General features: G+C 39.8%; 2 protein-coding genes across 3 annotated transcripts; both read left to right on the top strand.

The window, feature by feature from the left end:
- Positions 1-352: 352 nt before the first annotated feature.
- On the top strand, positions 353-10,637 carry LOC118105799 (aldehyde dehydrogenase family 3 member A2). Its single transcript, XM_035153652.2, has 11 exons — positions 353-471; positions 1,894-2,055; positions 2,546-2,777; positions 3,224-3,309; positions 3,414-3,622; positions 3,937-4,054; positions 4,238-4,379; positions 5,786-5,952; positions 6,103-6,202; positions 6,288-6,526; positions 10,164-10,637. Exons 2-11 carry the CDS (start codon positions 1,894-1,896, stop codon positions 10,182-10,184), a joined length of 1,476 nt encoding a protein of 491 aa, XP_035009543.2. The 5' UTR covers positions 353-471; the 3' UTR covers positions 10,185-10,637.
- A 142-nt stretch (positions 10,638-10,779) lies between these two features.
- Positions 10,780-19,530, top strand: LOC118105798 (aldehyde dehydrogenase, dimeric NADP-preferring). 2 transcript variants are annotated; one of them, XM_047339595.1, is made up of 11 exons: positions 10,780-11,111; positions 12,120-12,286; positions 12,382-12,613; positions 13,408-13,493; positions 14,506-14,714; positions 16,900-17,017; positions 17,111-17,252; positions 17,344-17,510; positions 17,604-17,703; positions 18,188-18,476; positions 19,197-19,530. In XM_047339595.1, coding segments are annotated over exons 2-11 (1,500 nt in total). In that variant the 5' UTR covers positions 10,780-11,111; positions 12,120-12,130; the 3' UTR covers positions 19,198-19,530. The 2 variants fall into 2 exon arrangements, with proteins under 2 accessions (XP_047195551.1, XP_035009542.2); XM_035153651.2 differs by lacking the exon at positions 19,197-19,530 and having other exon boundaries at positions 18,188-19,092.
- The last annotated feature ends 6 nt before the right edge of the window (positions 19,531-19,536 follow it).

The raw sequence follows: 19,536 nt of genomic DNA, 5'->3' as shown, positions 1-19,536 counted from the left end.
GCACCATAGACTGTTTATAAAAAGCTCTGCACACAACGTCCAGCACACAAACAGCACTAAGTGGCAGTATATTGAAGAACTGTTTGAGGAGGATTTACCAAAGAACAAATCTGAAGTAGCTCCAGGGCTTTTACACAGGACAAGAGAACCGAACTTTCCGAAAAGACCAGGCACTGCTAATAACACAGGGGCAGCTAGAGGTGCACGGGGGTTGTGTGATGTTGTTGCGAGACACCTGGAAACCAGCAGTGAAAAGTGCAGCCTGCGGCCACAGTATGACGGTTGTTATGGTGTGGGGGGGGCCAACTCACCATGCGTCGCGCTGATTGGCGCTTTTCTTCATTGACGCACTCACTGACCAATTGCTGCGGAGTACACTGGGCTTTTGCCAGTGTAACAACAGTAGCTTATAACTGTGTAGATAGGACGTAGTTAATATTCAAACTGGTCGAGGAGGATAAGCTCTGGAAGGTAAACAACTATTTTTAAGGCGTGTCTTTGTGTATGCGTTTATTAACGTTACGCAGATAGCACTTACCAATCTGCTGTAGCTTTAATAACTGTTTCTAATGCCGTCAGTTATAGCTGTTAGCAACCAAGCTAAAGCAGCTTGGCTTACTACACTGAACTGAACATTATCCTCGCAGATAACTTCCACTGTGAAGCTGGTTAGTAACTCTGGGTTTTTCGCATCATCGCCATATTTCACAAGGTGAAATGTAAACAACATCATCACATGACGAGACTAGAAAAGCAGCAGAAGTGTTATTGATGAACAAACAGAGGAACTTTATTGAGTTTACCACTTGCTCTTTTGTCTGACGATGAACAAACAGTGAGCATGTGATGCAGATTAAAAAGATTAAAGTAATATCAAACTGAGTTCATGTGAGATGAGCTCAGTCTGACTCAAATGTTCATTACTATTGAATAGCGTGTAGATCATTTTTAGTAAAAGGAATCAGAGGGTTTAGTTTTTATTTATCTTCATGTTCTAAGGTGCACTCATGGAATAAGAGTTAAGCATCAACACTGTCAGGAACTGTGTCACAATCAAATCTTTGTGGAATTAAAGTGAAGCTTTATATTTCTGTTTCTTTCGAGTAAAGAGTGGATTGTATACACGTAGTTCTTTACCAGTCTTATCGATCACTCAAGGTGCTTTACGGTACAAGTCACATTCACCCATAAACGCTCATATTCATACAACGCTTTGATACATTGCCTGCAAAGCCATCAGAGGCAATTTGGGGTTCAGAATCTGTCTTAAGGACACTGACCTTCTGGTTAGTGGACATCCCTCTCTGTGGCTCAGCAGGTGTGATAAACTCTTCCTTTGTTTATTAGAAGCTCTGTTTAAGAACCAGACTAAACAAAACCATCCCAATTATCTATAAAAAAATACCAATTTTACTTTGATGTTTTCTAAACTGTTTTGTGCCTGTCAGGATCCTGTAAATCGATAACTCTGGTTTTCTAGTGATGCGATTGGTCAGTAGTTAGTCTGTTGACAGTTTTGATCTGTTATCACAAAGTAACCTGGTTAGCAGTTCAGCATGAGTTACCATGGTGAATTACTCTGATAAGAAGTGAGCCAGCTCTGAAAATCCAGAGTGATACGTAAAGGTATAACCACAAATCCTGCCTCGTAGCAGAGGCCTGTGGTCATAACAAACACTTTTCATTATTTATTAATGTGAACATGGGAGTATCGGCAGCAAATGTTTTCGCTAGCAGCTTCATAATTTTATCAATTCGCTAAATTTGCTTTTAGCTGGTAATTGATTTCAGAATTTCGTAAATGGCTAAATTAGCCAGATAGTCGCAGATGTGACAACTTGATATAAAGGGCAACAATTGTAACATCTTTGTGTATCATTGTTTCTGTTCAAGATGTCCCGGGAACAGCTTGTTGTTCAACGGGCCGGGAAGTCTTACCAGACAGGAAACACCAGGCGTCTGGAGTATAGGATCCACCAGCTGAAGGGTCTGCTCCGCTTCATCACAGAGAGACGGAAGGACATTGCAGATGCTGTTAAAAGGGACCTTGGCAAGGTGGGTCAAACTCAGGAGACTGGATGTACTGTCAGAAGAGTGTGGTGGCTGTACAGGCATGTCACTTTGCAGGAATATACAACAGAATGCAGCCCTCTTTAACTTCATATATATATAAACACACACACTATCTAGATAGATAGATAGATGGATAGATGGATAGATGGATAGATGGACAGACTATTTTGTGTTGTCTAAATCTATTCTGGTAGTGTGTTTATAATTTTTTCTAATGAGAGCATTCATGAATCTTGGCATTGAGGAGAATCAATCAGTGCAATCATTCTTTCACCAAACACATACTTAAATATTTATGTAATTTTAACAAATGTGAAATTGAAATGAAAATTCAGTGTCAACCTTAGACTGAATTATTGTAATTACAGAGATTACAAGTTATCAGTGAGTATATGGGACATGTGAATGATTTTGGTGTTGGGACTGAAGGTTTGAACTCGGCTTCTGGGTCTGTCCCATCTTCTGCTTTCAGAGTGAAAATGCGACGGAGCTGTTTGAGACTCTGGGACTGGAGGGGGAGATCAAGCTGGCGATAGAGAAACTGGCAGAGTGGGCAGCTCCTCGACCTGTGGAGAAGAACCTCCTCACTCTACAAGATGAGGTTTACGTCCAGCCTGAGCCCCTGGGAGTGGTGCTTATTATTGGAGCCTGGAACTACCCCTGGGCTGTCACACTCCAGCCGCTGGTTGGTGCTATAGCTGCAGGTACCAAATACACTCATGTACAGCACACCCACGTATACACTAACAGAGAAATGTATTAGTTAGATGCAGTTTGACCACAAGATGACGCTTTTACTCAAAGTTGCACCCTTAAGAAACAGTCCAGTCTGAGTGGGAGCAAAATAAAACAATAAAACAAAGGAATACAGGCAGAGAGCTAGAGACCAGGATCTGTGCAAATACATACATTGCTACACACTTCTAATGGGTCAGAGGTGATGATTGAGAGTGTTTTAGGAAAATGTTGCATTGTATAACTAGTATTTTTGTTGATTGAACAAAGAATCAGCAAACACTATTTTTTGGTATCTCATTGTGTGAAAAGATTAAGGATTGTCATTAATCTGCCATTGTGTTGTATTTATGTTATTAACAAATGAAAAACGCTAGTGAAATTGGTGATCTATGGCTTCTTCTTCATCTTTCAGGTAATGCAGCAGTAATAAAGCCATCTGAAGTCAGCTCACACTCTGCCAAGGTCATGGAGGAGCTTCTCCCTCAATACCTAGATAAAGTGAGCCATCCACTTTGTTTGATATGATGTGTTGTGCCTTTTTACCTTCATTTATCAATTGTAAATCTACAGAGAACTTTAATGACTGGATTTTCTTTCTCTAGGACCTGTACCCAGTTGTGACAGGTGGAGTGTCAGAGACCCAGGAGCTGCTAAAGCAGAGATTTGACCACATTTTCTACACAGGAAACAGCACAGTTGGTAAACTGGTGATGGAGGCTGCAGCTCGCCACCTCACCCCAGTGACCCTGGAACTGGGAGGGAAGAGTCCCTGTTACATCGACAAGAACTGTGATATCACCATTGCATGTCGGTCAGTGTCATTTAAAAAATATTACAAGAAATTGTGCATTTCCTGCTCATTGTCAGGACTTTATAGCTCCCAGTAGATCTTAGGGTGCATCCATATGAATGTATACAAAGCAGCTATCTGGACTTTTAAAGATCAGTTGTTCTGAGGGTTCTCACTGCAGTTTTTTAATCTGACAATCTCAGTGAGGTCTACTGTGGTCTCATACACAATGAATATCAGCATTTGTTTTCTTAATAATTATATGATACCAATAAAACATAAAGCTATATCTAAGACTTGAGGTGTAATCAGAATTTTTCTCTCCCTCAACACAGTCGCATCACATGGGGAAAATTTGTCAACTGCGGTCAGACATGCATTGCTCCAGACTACATTCTGTGTGAACCCTCCATCCAGGACAGAGTAGTGGAGGAGATTAAGAAGAGCATTAAGGTTGGTCTGACATGAAGGTTTAGTACAGTTTTGGGGAATTTTACACGAATTAAAAAAAAATTTGAATCGGTGTATCTGGGTTTTTTATGCCCAAGTCTTGAAGAAACGCAATTTTCTTTTCTTTGTTGAAACTCGTATCAATCTGAAGAAACTCTTATATATGTTTTATGTAACACATCACAGGAGTTTTACACTGATAATCCAAAGACCTTCGAGGACTATGGACGCATCATCAACCAGCGACACTTTAAGAGGGTCATGGCTCTGATGGAGGGGAGCACAGTTGCTGTTGGTGGAGATAGTGATGAATCCCAATGCTACATCGGTACGTGACATGTTTGGCTCACAAGGCTCGCCCATGATGTCATATTTAATCTGCTGGCAGCCTTTACTTGCATGCTCATGGCATTGATAAACTTCTTTGAAAATCACTGTGCTCTGTTATTGTGCCTCAGAGGGTGTGAAGCAAGATGTGCTGCATGTAACTTTCCTGCGAGAAGCGCCTAACTGAGTGACAGCGTAAACCACCAGAATCAGGCTTAGAAAGTTTAAGAGTATTGTGGAAGTGTAGATCAGTTAAAAAGAGTTAGAAGTTATTAAAAAACTAGTGTTCATTTCTGATATTCAGTAAAGAAACTTTTATGAATTAGGCAGCTCTTCAGGTTGTAGCCAGTCGGGGCTTCAGTAAAGCTACTGATGACCCTTGGTTTTCTGCACATGAAAACTGCTTAACCTCTCACACTCTCATCCCAACATTAATAATTACCACATTTGGCTTGTTACATTGTGTTTCTTTAAAGCAATACTGCACCAAAACAGGTTTTGAATATTATTATATCATAATAGAAAGCTGGCACTGACAAGTTTGTAACTTTAACTGCATCTTCATGCATGATGTCTGTAGTCAGCTTGGACTCATAACAGTTCAGGAAATTCCAATGATCACCCAGTGTTATGGCAAGAAAATAAAATAAAACCAACTAGAAGAATAGACTAGAAGGCCTGCTCCTTACATACAAAACCCTTAATGATTGAGCCCCATCATATATTATAAAGCTCATAGCACTCTAATATCCCAAAGCTGTTTTCAGACATGACAACTGTGTCCAGACTTTAAACAACGCAGCGGGGAGATTTTCCGCTTAGGTTCGCAACAGCAACAAATCGTCCGGAGAATTCAGGTAAGGATGGTGCAGCAGGCAGAGGCAGGATGTAACATATTGATTATTGTTTACAGCAAATTCACACTTATCAGTGCGGCCCTTATCAGCAAAAACTCTCTTGACATCCTCGTCGGTGTCTTCTACGTGTATGGCTCTGCTTTGTCATCCTTATATACTTTTTTCTTTTAGTTTTTTTCATTTTGGCATCTGTCACATGTTAGAAAACATCTCCACTCCCACCAAGACATTTCACATTGTGGAATGAGTGGATTTCTTTTCTCTTCCCTTATGATGAAAAGTGCCTTGAGAATATGTAAGTTTTTAATACAATTTTATTTGTATAGTGCCAAATCACAACATACATTATCTCAAGGGACTTTACATAGTTAGGTCGAGCTCCTGCAGCAGTTGGGGTATTCAGTCATACTGTATCATGATGTGAGGTTGTGGACGTTTGTGGTTTCGTCCTTTGTTTCAAAATTGTTACACCTCTGTTCTGTATGAAGAAGTATGAGTAGATTATAGTCCACAACCTTTGAATGACCATCTGCTTCCTGTACCGTGGCAGCCCCGACTGTGCTGAAAGATGTTACGGAGACATCTAAAGTGATGAAGGAAGAGATCTTTGGGCCACTCCTGCCAATCATCACTGTGAGCAATGTAGACGAGGCCATCCAGTTCATTAACGAGAGAGAGAAACCGCTGGTTGTCTATGTGTTCACCCATGACAACAAGGTAAAACAAAAATCCCCAACAGACATATGTTTCCCTTTATTAAAATTAACATTCAAGACAATGTTTGTATCCCTGATTTTGGTGTCCCACCTTTTTCGCACCCTGCTGTGTTGTACCGACTTGCCCTGATCTGTCCTCTCTGACCAACAGCTGATCAAAAGGGTGATAGCTGAGACATCTAGTGGAGCTCTGCTGGCTAACGACTGTCTGGTCCACTTTACTGTCAGTGCTCTGCCCTTCGGAGGAGTTGGTGAGTGTGTGAATGTAAAATCCACCTGCAGCTTTTTCTGTGCAGGAACACAGCTCATGAGCTTATCCTCCCTCTGCCTCCTCAGGTAACAGTGGTACGGGCTGCTACCATGGCCAACACAGCTTCGATCAGCTGAGCCACCTGCGCAGCTGTCTCATCAAGCAGCTGAAGATGGAGGGAGTGAACAGCATGCGTTACCCCCCACACACTGCCAAGAAACTGCGCTGGGCTCGATTCTTTCTGCTCAAGCAGGTCAATGTGTGCAGGCTGCGCCGCATGGCCCTGCTCGCCATATTCACTGGCTTGGCTGCATTTCTGGTTCAGGTAAAGGAAAATGTCATTTATCTCCAGTTAGTTCAGTGACGCTTTTTTGGTCTAAATGGTTAAATGAAGCAACATTTTATGCTTCAATATAGAGTAATTTCACTTTTGTTCGTTTGCTGGCAATCAGTAGAAATATATTAATCAGAAGATGAACACTGTCTCCATTTCTCTTAAAATTATACATCTATTCTTCCTGGAAACATACTCTCATACAATCACCTTAATTGTCTTTTTATAACAAGTATATTTCAGTCAGACCACTCACATTGAAATGTTTATTTCAAAAGTAGAACAGGTTAGTGTTTGGCGTCTAAGCTCCGACTTAATTACTTAATCATCCCCCAGATATGATTACATAGATATGATGGGAGTGATCAGCAAATATTTATAACCCCCCGTCACAGCTTACAGGTGGATGCTGGGGTGGTGGAGGGGCCGAAGCAACTGGCAGCAATACTGACGCAGTAGCAAGGCAAGCAAAGGGAGTCAGGAACATTTTCTCTGCTTAAATAAACCACCTAATAGGGTGTGTGTATTATAGATGATTGTGGAGAGTGAGGTATGTCACATGATGTATGTCACATGATTGGAGCAGCGCAGCTCGAGTTGGCTGCCTGAACTAGCTAGAAGCGTCACTCCATATAATGCAACAACATAGTGTGAAGGGTTTAGTGTTTTTAGTATGAAAACAGATGAGATTGTCTACTCAATAAACCGTAAAACCTTGATCAGATAGACTGAATCATGTGGCGGAGGAATCTCTCTCACACCACAAGTTAATGATCACCTGTGACAGAGGCAAACAACAACAACAGTAACTTCAAAACTTTGCATGAAAGTGCTTGATGGGTGATAATGTTCCTGCAACCAATACCACGGTTGAACACAGAGAGCACACACAGTCCTTGTGTACTTGTGTAATCAGTACAATTCGATAATTCCAGGGAAAGGCTCTCCCAACCAGGAACTTACTATTACCTTTGACAACTCCGTGGTAGCCCCCACCCAGACTGCTAGGAACCTAGATGTGACACTCGACAGTCAATTCTCCCTTGCAAACATTACTGCAACAACCCGTTCCTAAAAATACATGCTGCACAACATCAGGAGAATACGTCCCCACACTACTCCGCTCCTCCAATCTTTTCACTGGTTACCAGTGGCTGCCCGCATCCATTTCAAAACACTAGTACTTGCGTACCATGTTGCGAACCGATAGGGCCCAGTCTACATGCAGGACATTGTCAAACCTTACACCCCAGCCCATCCACTCTATATATATATCCCATTAACCAGGGAGGTAACTCTTTTTTATTTACAGATGCTCTTTCCCATGTTATTCTAAGCAGAATACTTCTGCGACAGAACACAAGACGTACAGCCCCTGTCTTCGACTTTAAAGCCACATTAGTCATAAGTTGCCCATTGATACTTGGCGATACTTGGAAGCTACAAAGCCCATCAACCAGGGAATACACTTACTTTTCTCCAGTACATCATTTTCACGAGTGGACTGTTTTCCTGACAAGCAACTCTATGATGACAGATCATCCATCCAATCGTCATATCAGATCATCCCCCAATCAGCTTCATATTGCACCACAAAACAGAAACTAAAAGCAACCAAAGATGGTGATTCATCACATCATTACTTAAAGATAAAGAATTTCACTCATATTTCAAAAGAGAATGGACTCTTGTTATGGAAAACAATTACTCAGCAATCACCTCACCAACACTAATCTGGGAAACGGCCAAAGCAGTGCTGAGAGGGAAAATCCTCTCATATTCAACACATCAAAAAAGAAAGATCGAGAAGTAGAAAACAAATTGGAGGAAAAAATCGAACAATTATAAAATTCCTATGCAGCCACTCCAACAGAACAAATTAGAGATGCTAAATTTCAACTTGACACAGTCATCAATAAAAAGACAATTCATGTTACAAGGACTACGCTACAACCATTTCGAACATAATGACAAATCCGAGAAAATACCTAGCAATACCTTGCCCTCCCTAACAAAAGACCAAGCAGATAGCTCTGACACTCCACTAACATCCACAGAATATGAAAAAGCTCTAAAAAACAATGTAAAACAATAAAGCAGCCGGACTAGATGGATTCCCTGCAAACAGCTACATATGACATTAAGAAACAACAAAACTTTCAATACATCCACATAAAACATTCAATCAAGGCCAAGATACATGTAGATACCATCAATAAAAGCACTTTCAAAAATGTATAAACTCATATCTTCCACGGACTCTGCCAATGTCCCTCATATTCCAATAAAGAAATGGTAAAAAGACCTCAACATCCACACCGATAACCATTTTTGGAACAAAACATTTAATAAGATCTTCAGTATGTATCAGAATGCAAACATATATGATTATTACAATTCAAGATCATTCACAGAACACACAGCAATGGACAACTACCTCCATGCACTCTGGCCCTTGCCCACCGATGCAACATTTCTGGAAACAAGTAACCACTACACTGTCTGTATCCCTTGGCTGCAACATTACATTATCCCCTTCTGTATGTTTACTCTATAATCTGGACAGATAACAGATATCAATGGAACGATCAGAGCTACAACAAAAAAACTGTTTGAACAGTTCAATAAAGTTTGCTCAGCAATCCTCAAATCTATACTAATGCCGGTGAATTATTGCCACAACATATATGTGAAAAGTAAAGTAATGTAACCATATAACTGGGGAGGAAGGAAGATAGTAAAAACATAAGGAAGGCAGAGAAGGATAATTGAAAAAAGAACAGAATTGGAAAATGTATGCAAGTGGAAATGTGTATAATACCAAACCCATCCTGTAAAGCTCCATGAATGAATATCAAACCCAAACAGATTACAATTATTTTAATTTATTGTTTGTTTGTCTTTGTATTATTTGTTTTCTGTTTATTCTATTATCATAATTATTACTATCATGATTTATTAGTTTTGTTTGTTTGTCTCTTCCTCCACACACTGTGTCCTGCAACCTGTCTATATCCCCCTCATCTCTTGTATGTTTAGTATGTCCGTATTAAGAACAAGTGCTACTTCTTTATCAATGATTGACACACTGTTGTTTGCCACTGTCTGATCCAAGGTCTAAACTGATTCTGCACTAATCAGTGCTGGCACGACAACAGAATGACTGATGGGACCATTTTCACCTTAATAGCAAGCGTCATTTATGCTATGGCACATGACTGTGTATAAATTGTATCATTTGAAGTGACGTGCATGTATTTTCACAGTGAACCTTTTGTTCAATGGGTGTTTACAGGCTTTTAAATAATGACAAACATATTTTCCCAAGATAACCAGATATGAGTACTCCGCTCCACATACCTCAGTCCTACAGGCCTGTACCCTCACACAACAATGGCTTTGTCTGCGGCAGACAATGTGTGGTGTTGTCAAGGAAATGAAGCACTGAACGCCCCCTCATCTACCCTCCCTTTAATTACCCAGCATGCTTCACTCTCCTCTGCTAAATGGCCTCTTTTGTCTTGGTCACCCCCACTATTTTTGTTGACATCCACACTTGTTGTGCTCCTGCAAACAGTTAAAGTTATCTCTGTGTTTCTAACAGTTTTGTTTCTTGTATTTCCTGCAGAGTTTCCTGCGAAGAGGCTAATAAGCACAAACTGATGGCCTGTGCTAAACCGTCATCCTGGGGCAGCCACATGGACTAATGTCCCATAATAAAATAAGGCACTTATGTGATTTATTGGTCCATATCATTTCTCATTTCTGTAGACAGATTGAACTGATTTGTCTTTAAAATATGTGTCTCACTTCTTGTTTCTATTAAACTTCAAGCTGCTATTATAGTTTTTATTGTCTTACACCTTTTTATAGAAATAAATCTGTAATGTTCTAATTTAACCTGGTAAATGAAGAATTTAGTATTAGAATTTGACATTATTTTGACCACTAATGAAATTCATTTCATTACACACAGACTACCTTTAACATGTTCATTCATCACAGTGATTATCATGTGTGCTTTTAATCCATGTGTGATTTCACTTTGACCCCTGATAATATTTTATTGTGGTTTCTGCAATTAAACATCAACCAAAACGTGTATTTTTATTCAGTGTGTTGCTGACGACTTGTAATTGTTAATCTGGTTGGAAAATGGTGAATATAGTATCGGTGTCATATTATTCCCAAGAACCCAAGGTTATGGTCAGTTATGGCCTGATAAGCTGTTATAAAGATACATTGACCTCCATGATGACACAAGTAAATAATTAGCTCAACTAAGTGAAAAATGGAACATATAAAGTGAGCTATAGAGCAGCTAGCTAGCATGAGAATGTGTGTGTGTGTGACTGAATTAAACTTGGTACCCTGTGAATGAGTGTATTTGTGTGTGGGTGTGTGTGTGTGTGTGTGTGTATGGTTGGGGGCAGTCTCCTTGTCACAGTGACTGTGGTTTGTGAACAGTGCAACCACACAGTCAGTGAGGCAGAAGCGTGTCAGACATCTGAGCCTCTGTCGCATCAGACCCCTGACGGACACTGACGCAGTGTTTCTGTAGAGTCTCTGGACTCAGGTGAGTACAACTCTTCATACTCCCGTTCATTATAGTGCTTGTCACTTTGTCGTTTGTGTGTTTTGGCTTGGCAACTCATCAACTGGATTAAAATGATATATCATCTGAAAGAATGCAAAACCCTTTAAAAAATAATCTGGTAATAATTTGTACTTTTCTTCTTTGTATTAAAAACTGACAAAGAATAACACATAATCAAGCCATTGATTCCAATTAGACCACTGACCCACTGTTAATGTAATTTATGAATCCATGGTTGCAGATGATTTCATATGGTTGACAGTATGTACTGTAAAAACTACAATCATCTACTAAGATTATTCTTTTGTTTAGGAGATTTTAAGTTTATTAAGGGTATAACATGTGACAGAACTCACTGTCTGTTTTAGATCTGACGTTTCTTGAGCAGAGGATATTGATATTTTTAAAAGCAAAGTCCTACACATTTCAGAATGTCTTTTAACTGAATGTTATTTATTTATTTTGGTATTTATTTATTCTAAGATTGTTTGAATTGGTATGTCCTGTCATTCTATGTTTATTCATTTATCTATTTTCTCTGGATTGTTAATAACCTACATTTACAAGAGAAAATCTGTTCTCTTTTAACATTTTATTATTTTAGCTTTGTTTTCGCTATCTTTTCCCCTTTTTATTATTTTATCAATTTATCTTCATCCTTTTATCTCTTATCTTTGTTTACCTACTTTGCCGTTTCATCATTGGAACTTTATGAGATTTATGAAGTGTCTTGTCAGTCCCATATTGTTTTACTCTGTTTGTGAGGAGGGTGAGGAGAATTTATTCTTTTGTTTTTATTTCATTTTTTCTATAGCTCTAGCTCTAGCTTAAATGAACCATGGGAAAGTGGTCTCAGATTTTAGTTCCTTACTGTATATGAGGTGGGGTAGAGAGCAGTGCTAAGAAATAGAGGTTGTTCTGGGACATTTACATTTTTCAGTTTTAAAATGTAAATATGTTAATCCAGAATGGATAATGGCGTTTCAGGCAGTGTACGTATGGAGAGACAGGCGGTGCAGCGGACCAGGGAGGCCTTCCTGAGTGGCAGGACCCGGCCTTTGGAGTTCAGGCTGCAGCAGCTGCATGCCCTGAAGCGGATGATCAGTGAGAAAGAAACAGAAATTTCAACTGCACTTAAACAGGACATCAACAGGGTGAGTGGAAAGACAGCCACAGCTGAATATAATATGTAGGCCCATGTTGCTGGCCATTGAATTGTCCAGTTGACAGAATGCTGGGTTTCCCACAGAGCCAGTACGACACACCTCTCCTGGAGCTAATCGGCATTGAGAATGAGATCAAGCTGGCGATAGACAAACTGGCTGTGTGGGCAGCTCCTCGGCCTGTAGAGAAGAACTTCCTCACCATATCAGATGAGGTTTATATTCAGCCTGAGCCCCTTGGAGTGGTACTTATTATTGGAGCCTGGAACTACCCCTGGGCCCTCACTCTGGGGCCCCTGATCGGAGCCATAGCTGCAGGTAAAGAACCCTTATTGCTCCATAACCCCAATAACTGCCTGTAGCTTATTTAGTTAAGTAGACCTCCAAGTGCATCGACAGTGGCAGACTGAAATCAGCACTTAGTTGCATTATATGGCACTTACATGTAGCACTTTGTAGTTTGGCTTTTTTGAAGCAAATTGAACTTACTTGATTCTTGTTGTTCTGGGTTGGTACCCTCATGGTTGAATGCACTTATTGTAAGTTGCTTTGGATAAAAGCTTTGGCTAAATGAAATGTAATGTAATGTAAAGCACAGATTGTTATTCTTACAAGAGCATTAACTAGAAAGGCCTTATTTTCTGAAAATAAATGGGTGTCAAAGATCGATCTCAATATATGATTCACATCCATTAATTCTCACATTTTGGTGAAGTGTCTTGACTCCAGACTGATGTTAAGATAATCCTGTCCTCCGGGTCTATCAATCAATCAATCAATCAATCAATCAATCAATCAATCAATCAATCAATCAAGAGTACCTTCAATCAAGAGTACCTTCAATAGTACTAGTAATATGTGCACAGTTTAAGAGATGGTAGTATTTCTAACCATTTTCAGTATTTTAAATGCAAATGATGTAATACATTTACTCATATTGTTGACATTGTTATGTCCCGCTAATAATGGTATAACGCATGTTGGTCAAATTTTAAGTGTAAGAGAACCATCCTGCTGTGAACATTTGCTAACCCACCCCAGCTCTGCTTGTCTGCTCTCCGTCACTCAGTGATCTCATCCCATTCACAGAAAGCTGTGTTCTGTCTCTGCAGGCAATGCAGCTGTGGTGAAGCCGTCGGAGCTAAGCGAGTATTCTTCCCTCCTCCTCCAGGCACTGCTGCCTCGCTATCTAGACAAGGTCTGAATAATGCTCATAGCTGCTGTAACCTTGAAGCCTTGTGCCAACACAGTATAGTACTTTCCATGGTCACGTAGTCACTGTATGAGGATGCCCTTTTAGTCCCAGCTGGATTGTCAGAACAGGTCTTGGGTCTTGGGACTGTCCACCACTTGAGTCCAGATGAAGATCTCTTGTCAATTTCATAATGAGGAGGAATGTGTTATTTATTTTACATTGTCTTCAGACAATAAAAAACAACAACTTTGGTGACCCCATGACTTTCGAAATCTTTTAAGAGGTCAAAAATCTTCCCTTTGACCTCCTGGTGCAATATTTAAAACTTTTGGTCTCGTTAAAGTTTTGTTTATTAAAATCAAATTAAATCTAACCAAATTATAATTTGTATAGCCCATATTTACAAATCCCAATTTATCTCATAGGGCTTAACAAGGTGTTAAGTTCCCTGTCCTTCAACAAAAACTGTGTGATGAGTCATTATTGACTTTACAAATAGTTGTTCAACAAAGCAAGCAAGGTCCACTTATTGGCTTTATAGCTGTTTTCATTAATCGATCACATTAACTCATCTGTCATGGGCTGCATTTATCAAACATCTAAGAATTACACCAAACAAGCCTATTTAAGACCAATACTACAGCCTAGCTGAGAGTGAGCAATAAGACACATTTATCAAGTGACTTACTTCATGTTACAGCTAAGTGACAAAACAACTTTTAAGAGGAACTATTACAAGTGATCATATGATTAATTAGAATATGAATAATATTTAATTATACGGATTGGCTCCAGCTCCCCCACAACCCTCAAAGATGAATCGGTACAGATAATGGATGGAAATATACATTTTCAGAATTATTCATTCTCATTGTAATTCAGCTATGTTAAGCATTACTGAATGTGATACATTACTGTGAATAAAGCCACTCAGAAATGGCAATGAACCTATAATACATGAACAGTTAGTGATTTACCTATATAAACCTGTGGTGTTCATGCTGGTTGTTTTCAGGACCTGTACCCAGTAGTAACAGGTGGCGTGTCTGAGACCCAGGAGCTGCTGAGGCTGAGGTTTGACCATGTCTTCTACACAGGAAGCAGCACAGTTGGTAAACTGGTGATGGTGGCTGCGGCTCGCCACCTCACTCCAGTTACCCTAGAACTGGGAGGGAAGAGTCCCTGTTACATTGACAAGAACTGTGACATCAGAACTGCCTGCCGGTAACACACTCATCAGAACAGCCCAAATCACATTATCCACAGAGTTGAACAGATTGTACAATTTGTGGTTTGTGCTCATAATACAATACTGTGTGTGGTATCCTGCACTGAAATAGAACTTGATGACTTTGCTGACATCTTGAGATTTAGCTCATTCAACAAACAAGGCAGCTTTAACCACTATAGGTGTAATGTCTGCTCTTACTTCATCTGTTAAAGTGTTTTTATAGAATGGATTGGCGACTCAGACGATTTGGGTGTCTATGGTTTGCACCATCTAAGCTTCTAGCCAAAACGTCACTTTACATGATCTAATTTTCAAAACTGACTGGATTAAAGAGTGATTGATCATACCTTATCTACAGGATTCAGTTTCCATTGTTTTGAAGATTAAAAAAAATAGAGTACTCAAGAATTTGTCACAGTGAATAATGTGTTGGCTTCTACATGTAAGATTCAGAAGAAAGCTGCTCAACACTGTCTCCTCTACATCATTAAATTCATAAATAAATCTAAATTATTTGTATTGCCCATATTTAATAAATCACAATCGGTCTCATAGGGCTTAACAGGGTGCGAAATTCTCTGTCCTTAACCCTCAGCCACAGTAAGGAAAAACTGCCAAAAACCCCTATTAACAGGGGAAAAAACCTGTAGCTATATAAGAGAGTCACATGTGGAGGATCCCTCTTCCAGAATGGAAAGAAGTGCAATAGATGTCCCGATTAACAGAGCACATCAACAAAATAACAATATTTACAACATTCATGAGAAAAGGCAGCGTCTAACATAAATGGAGAGGTGTATCAATGTTTAAAATATTTAAACAAATGAAAAAGTCAAACAGAGATGAAGGGAGCAGCAATGACAATCGGCCACCATGTTCCATGATCTATTATCTACCATCACAAAGATATAGCGGAGGACTTTGGGGAAGAAGTTAAGTCAGTAACATGTACTGATGAGACATTAATGTGATGGAGAGGAGGAAAGATAAGTTCCATGTTCCAATGACTTCTCACCCTTATGCACTACAGTGATATCAGAGTAAGCCCTTGTCCAATAATGATGTTCCATTGTTTCTCTCAGGATTGTTTTTCATTTATATGTGAAGCTATTTAACATGACCAGCAAATGGCTAAAAAAAAGCAAAAAAAGTCTTTTATTTGTGAGCTGATTTTGAGAAAATAGGGTTAGGGTTAGGCTATATGCTTCAGGCTATACGCCAATGTTGAGTGGCTGCCTGTTATAAGGAAACTTTTGAATAACCTTAAACTGTTTAAATGGCAGAGTTTGCATGAAATTATAACCATTTATCTGGCTGATGGTAGTCTCCTTAGTTCTGTTAAAAAGCGCACGCTTCCTCCTCATGTCTGCTCTGTGTGAGTGTGTGTGGCTCGCAAGGGCGACGCCATCCAGCAGCTTTGTCATTAGAAAATGTATTTCTCAGGTGTTTAGGGCCAAGTATTACAGCTTATATTTTGTCTAATTTAATAGGAGAAAATTTAAGGTCATCCAGTTTTTTATGTCCTTAAAATGCACTTGAAGTCTAGTTAGTTGATTATTTTGTTCTGGTTTCATTGATAGGAATAACTGTGTATTATCTGCAAAGCAATGGAAATTTACAGAATGTTTTCTGATAATGTTTCCTAATGAAAGCATATATATATATAAGATAAATAAAATTGGGCCAAGCACAGAACCTTGAGGAACCCTGTGATTAACTTTGGTATGCACACATGACTCATTCATGTTCACATCTTCTAAAGTTTTTTGTCAGAGTTATTTTGGCAGCCAAATAACAATCTCAGATGTCAGAGTGTCAAGCAATGTCTCACTTACCACAGTTATAAAAGCAATGTGATAGTATTTTGCAATCTTAAGTCTGCAAGTTATTTTCCAAACGTAGCGATGTAGTAAAACAAATGGAAACCACTGGCTCTCACAGAACCAAATGTAAAACTTTCAGTGGTTTACAATACAAATATATTACAATTGCAGGTTCTTAGGATAGAACACACATAAAACACACACTGATATGATACTTTATCTATCTGCCAAAAAAATTTCATAAATGTAACTGAATGTGATTAAATTATTTAAAACATTGACATTGTACATTAGTATAGATACTCACAGTGATCACCACTGTTAACTAATGCTTCCATACCTTGTTTGTGTGCAGTCGTATCACGTGGGGTAAGTTTGTCAACTGTGGTCAGACCTGCATCGCTCCAGACTTCATCCTGTGTGAACCCTGCATCCAGGGTCAAGTGGTGGAATGCATCCGACAAACTCTGCTGGTAACATTTAAACTCTAAACTGCTCTGTCCTGACATGCAAATGCAAAGCTCTGCTGTCTGGTGTTTTATCAAGACCTTTTTAATCCATCCCAGGAGTTTTATGGAGCTGATCCCAAATGCTCACCTGACTACGGCCGGATTGTCAACCAGCGTCACTTTAACAGAGTGATTGGTCTGATGGAGGGTTACACTCCAGTGGTGGGAGGCCAGAGTGATGCTTCACAGTGCTACATCGGTAGGAGGATACACTCTGTTCAGACTATACAACAATTCAGTATTGTGTGGTCTGTATTTCGGTTTTATGAATATTGATGCTTCACTTAAAGCCCCGACAGTCCTGAAAGACGTGCCTCCCCAATCCAGAATGATGCAGGAGGAGATCTTTGGTCCTCTGCTGCCCATCGTCACTGTGAGTGACATGGATGATGCCATTCACTTCATCAATGAGAGAGAGAAACCTCTGGCCCTGTACATCTTCTGCAGTGATAAGAAGGTGAGAGGAAATAGCAGGAAAACAGAGATTTAATTTTAATTTAGAGATGAAACTATTCTTTAGGTTTCTCTTTTCTTCCTTTGTCTCCCAAAGGCTTCAAAAAAGATGATTGGTGAGACCACGAGTGGAGGAGTGACGGTCAATGACGTGATGATGCACTACACACTCAGCTCTCTGCCGTTTGGTGGTGTTGGTAAGACTGACTCTGACTGACTCCCACAGGTCAAACATATGCAGCTGAAAGTGTGGTGTGAGCGTTAATGGTTGTTTGTCTCTGTATACCAGCCCTTTCATGTACTGTCCGTGGTGATCCCGTCTATTGCCCAATGCCAGCTGGGATTAGCTCCTGGTGATTCATATTTTGCTATACAGATTAAATATCCTGTAGGAGCACATCTGGTGTCACAGTTTGGCATTTCTGCAGCCCAACAACAGTGTTGCTGTGTTCAGTCAGGTAGAAAACTTAAGCAAAACCTCCACGAAGTCAAATAATTACAAATAATAAAGAAATATACAGTAATAAAGAGAGCCATATGAAAGGCTTCAGATGAAACTGATGTCAGATGTGTTGCATGAGGACTAACGTCACCATACAGCCCTCTCCCAGCTGCCTTTTACAAGGACTTTGAAATGCTATTTGAGGTGAAAAGACACATACTTTTTTGTGCCTCTTCCAGGTCAGAGTGGTATGGGCCGCTACCATGGAAAACACACCTTTGACCAGCTAAGCCACCAGAGGGCGTGTCTGATCCGGTCTCTGGGCATGGAGAATGTCAACTTGGCTCGGTACCCTCCCCAGGACCGCCGGCGGGCACGTAGGGTGCGGTTGGCCCTCAGGTCACCCCTGATTGACATGTCCAAGAGGACGTTCATCTGGGCTGTTGTCGCCACCATCATTGGCTTCGGCCTGTTCATCAGCCTCCTGGTCATCCTGCTCATAGCTTCAGGCCTCAACTGTACCTGCTGGTACTGGAGAGGCTTTTATAACTACTTCTACTGATAACCAGAGACACTTCTCAAAGACAGTGCCTGTAATTTGTGTTCCATGTTACAAACCTGAACAAAATGAATCCTGTTTTACATTCAGATGTTTTAAATCTTTCCATATATGTTTTAAATATACAACTGAGGGTTGAGGGTTGAGGCCATTAGATCTAACTTCTATTTGCTGTGTGCCTGATTTTGTACATAATATGGTTCTTATTTGTTGCAAAATTAACGAAAGCACAAATTTGATCATGAAGTGAGAAATCCACAGTCCACATACAGTATTCAATAATTACATACATGCATTTTTTGCTTTTTTATTACAAAATAAGATTTTTGTTAATATGTTACTAATTTATTTAGCAATTTTGTTGAAGTTCTTCTGAAAATGCCTTTTCTTTTTAAAATAATATGTCAGTTTCAAGCTGCCTGTGACAAGTCGTTATCCTTTACATTTTCAGCTCTAATTTTCGATCATACTATATAAAACATGCAGATCAAGATGAATCGCATCTTTTTTCCACTCTGTGTTGATTTTTGAAACAACAAACACAACCTCTACGGACATTAAAATGAACCCTTCTTCAAATAGTAATGCTCTGTTACTATTTATTTCACTGACCAAGATTAGTTATATAGTTGCAGATCACTGCAGGTTTTTTGTCTTCGCTTCACTACAGCATGTTTATCTACCCACAGATCTTCAGTGATGTTCAACTCCGGGGACTGTGAAGGTTGTTTCAAAAGCTTCAGCTTGTGCTGTTGTAGAAGCCAGCTTTTTTTGGGACTTTGGGCATCTGCATCTTAAACCTGTGGATATTCAGTGAAATCAAGTCTTCCCCTCTGTGTGCATTGTTTCCTGCACCACTGGCTGCCACACAACCCAACAGCAAAAATATTTCCACCATCAAAGTTTCCTGCTGGGTACTGTTCCTGCTGCTTCACAGGAGAAACATCTTGGAAAGAGCAGGAAAGACTCACCATCAAAGAAAAACAGGATATGGAACACACACATCATCAATGAAGGAAGAGAGTGACC

This window comes from Hippoglossus stenolepis, chromosome 4 (genome assembly GCF_022539355.2).
Source record: "Hippoglossus stenolepis isolate QCI-W04-F060 chromosome 4, HSTE1.2, whole genome shotgun sequence".
Taxonomy (NCBI): Eukaryota; Metazoa; Chordata; class Actinopteri; order Pleuronectiformes; family Pleuronectidae; genus Hippoglossus; species Hippoglossus stenolepis.
Note: the sequence above shows the minus strand (reverse complement) of the source record. Positions and strands in the feature narration are given on the sequence as shown.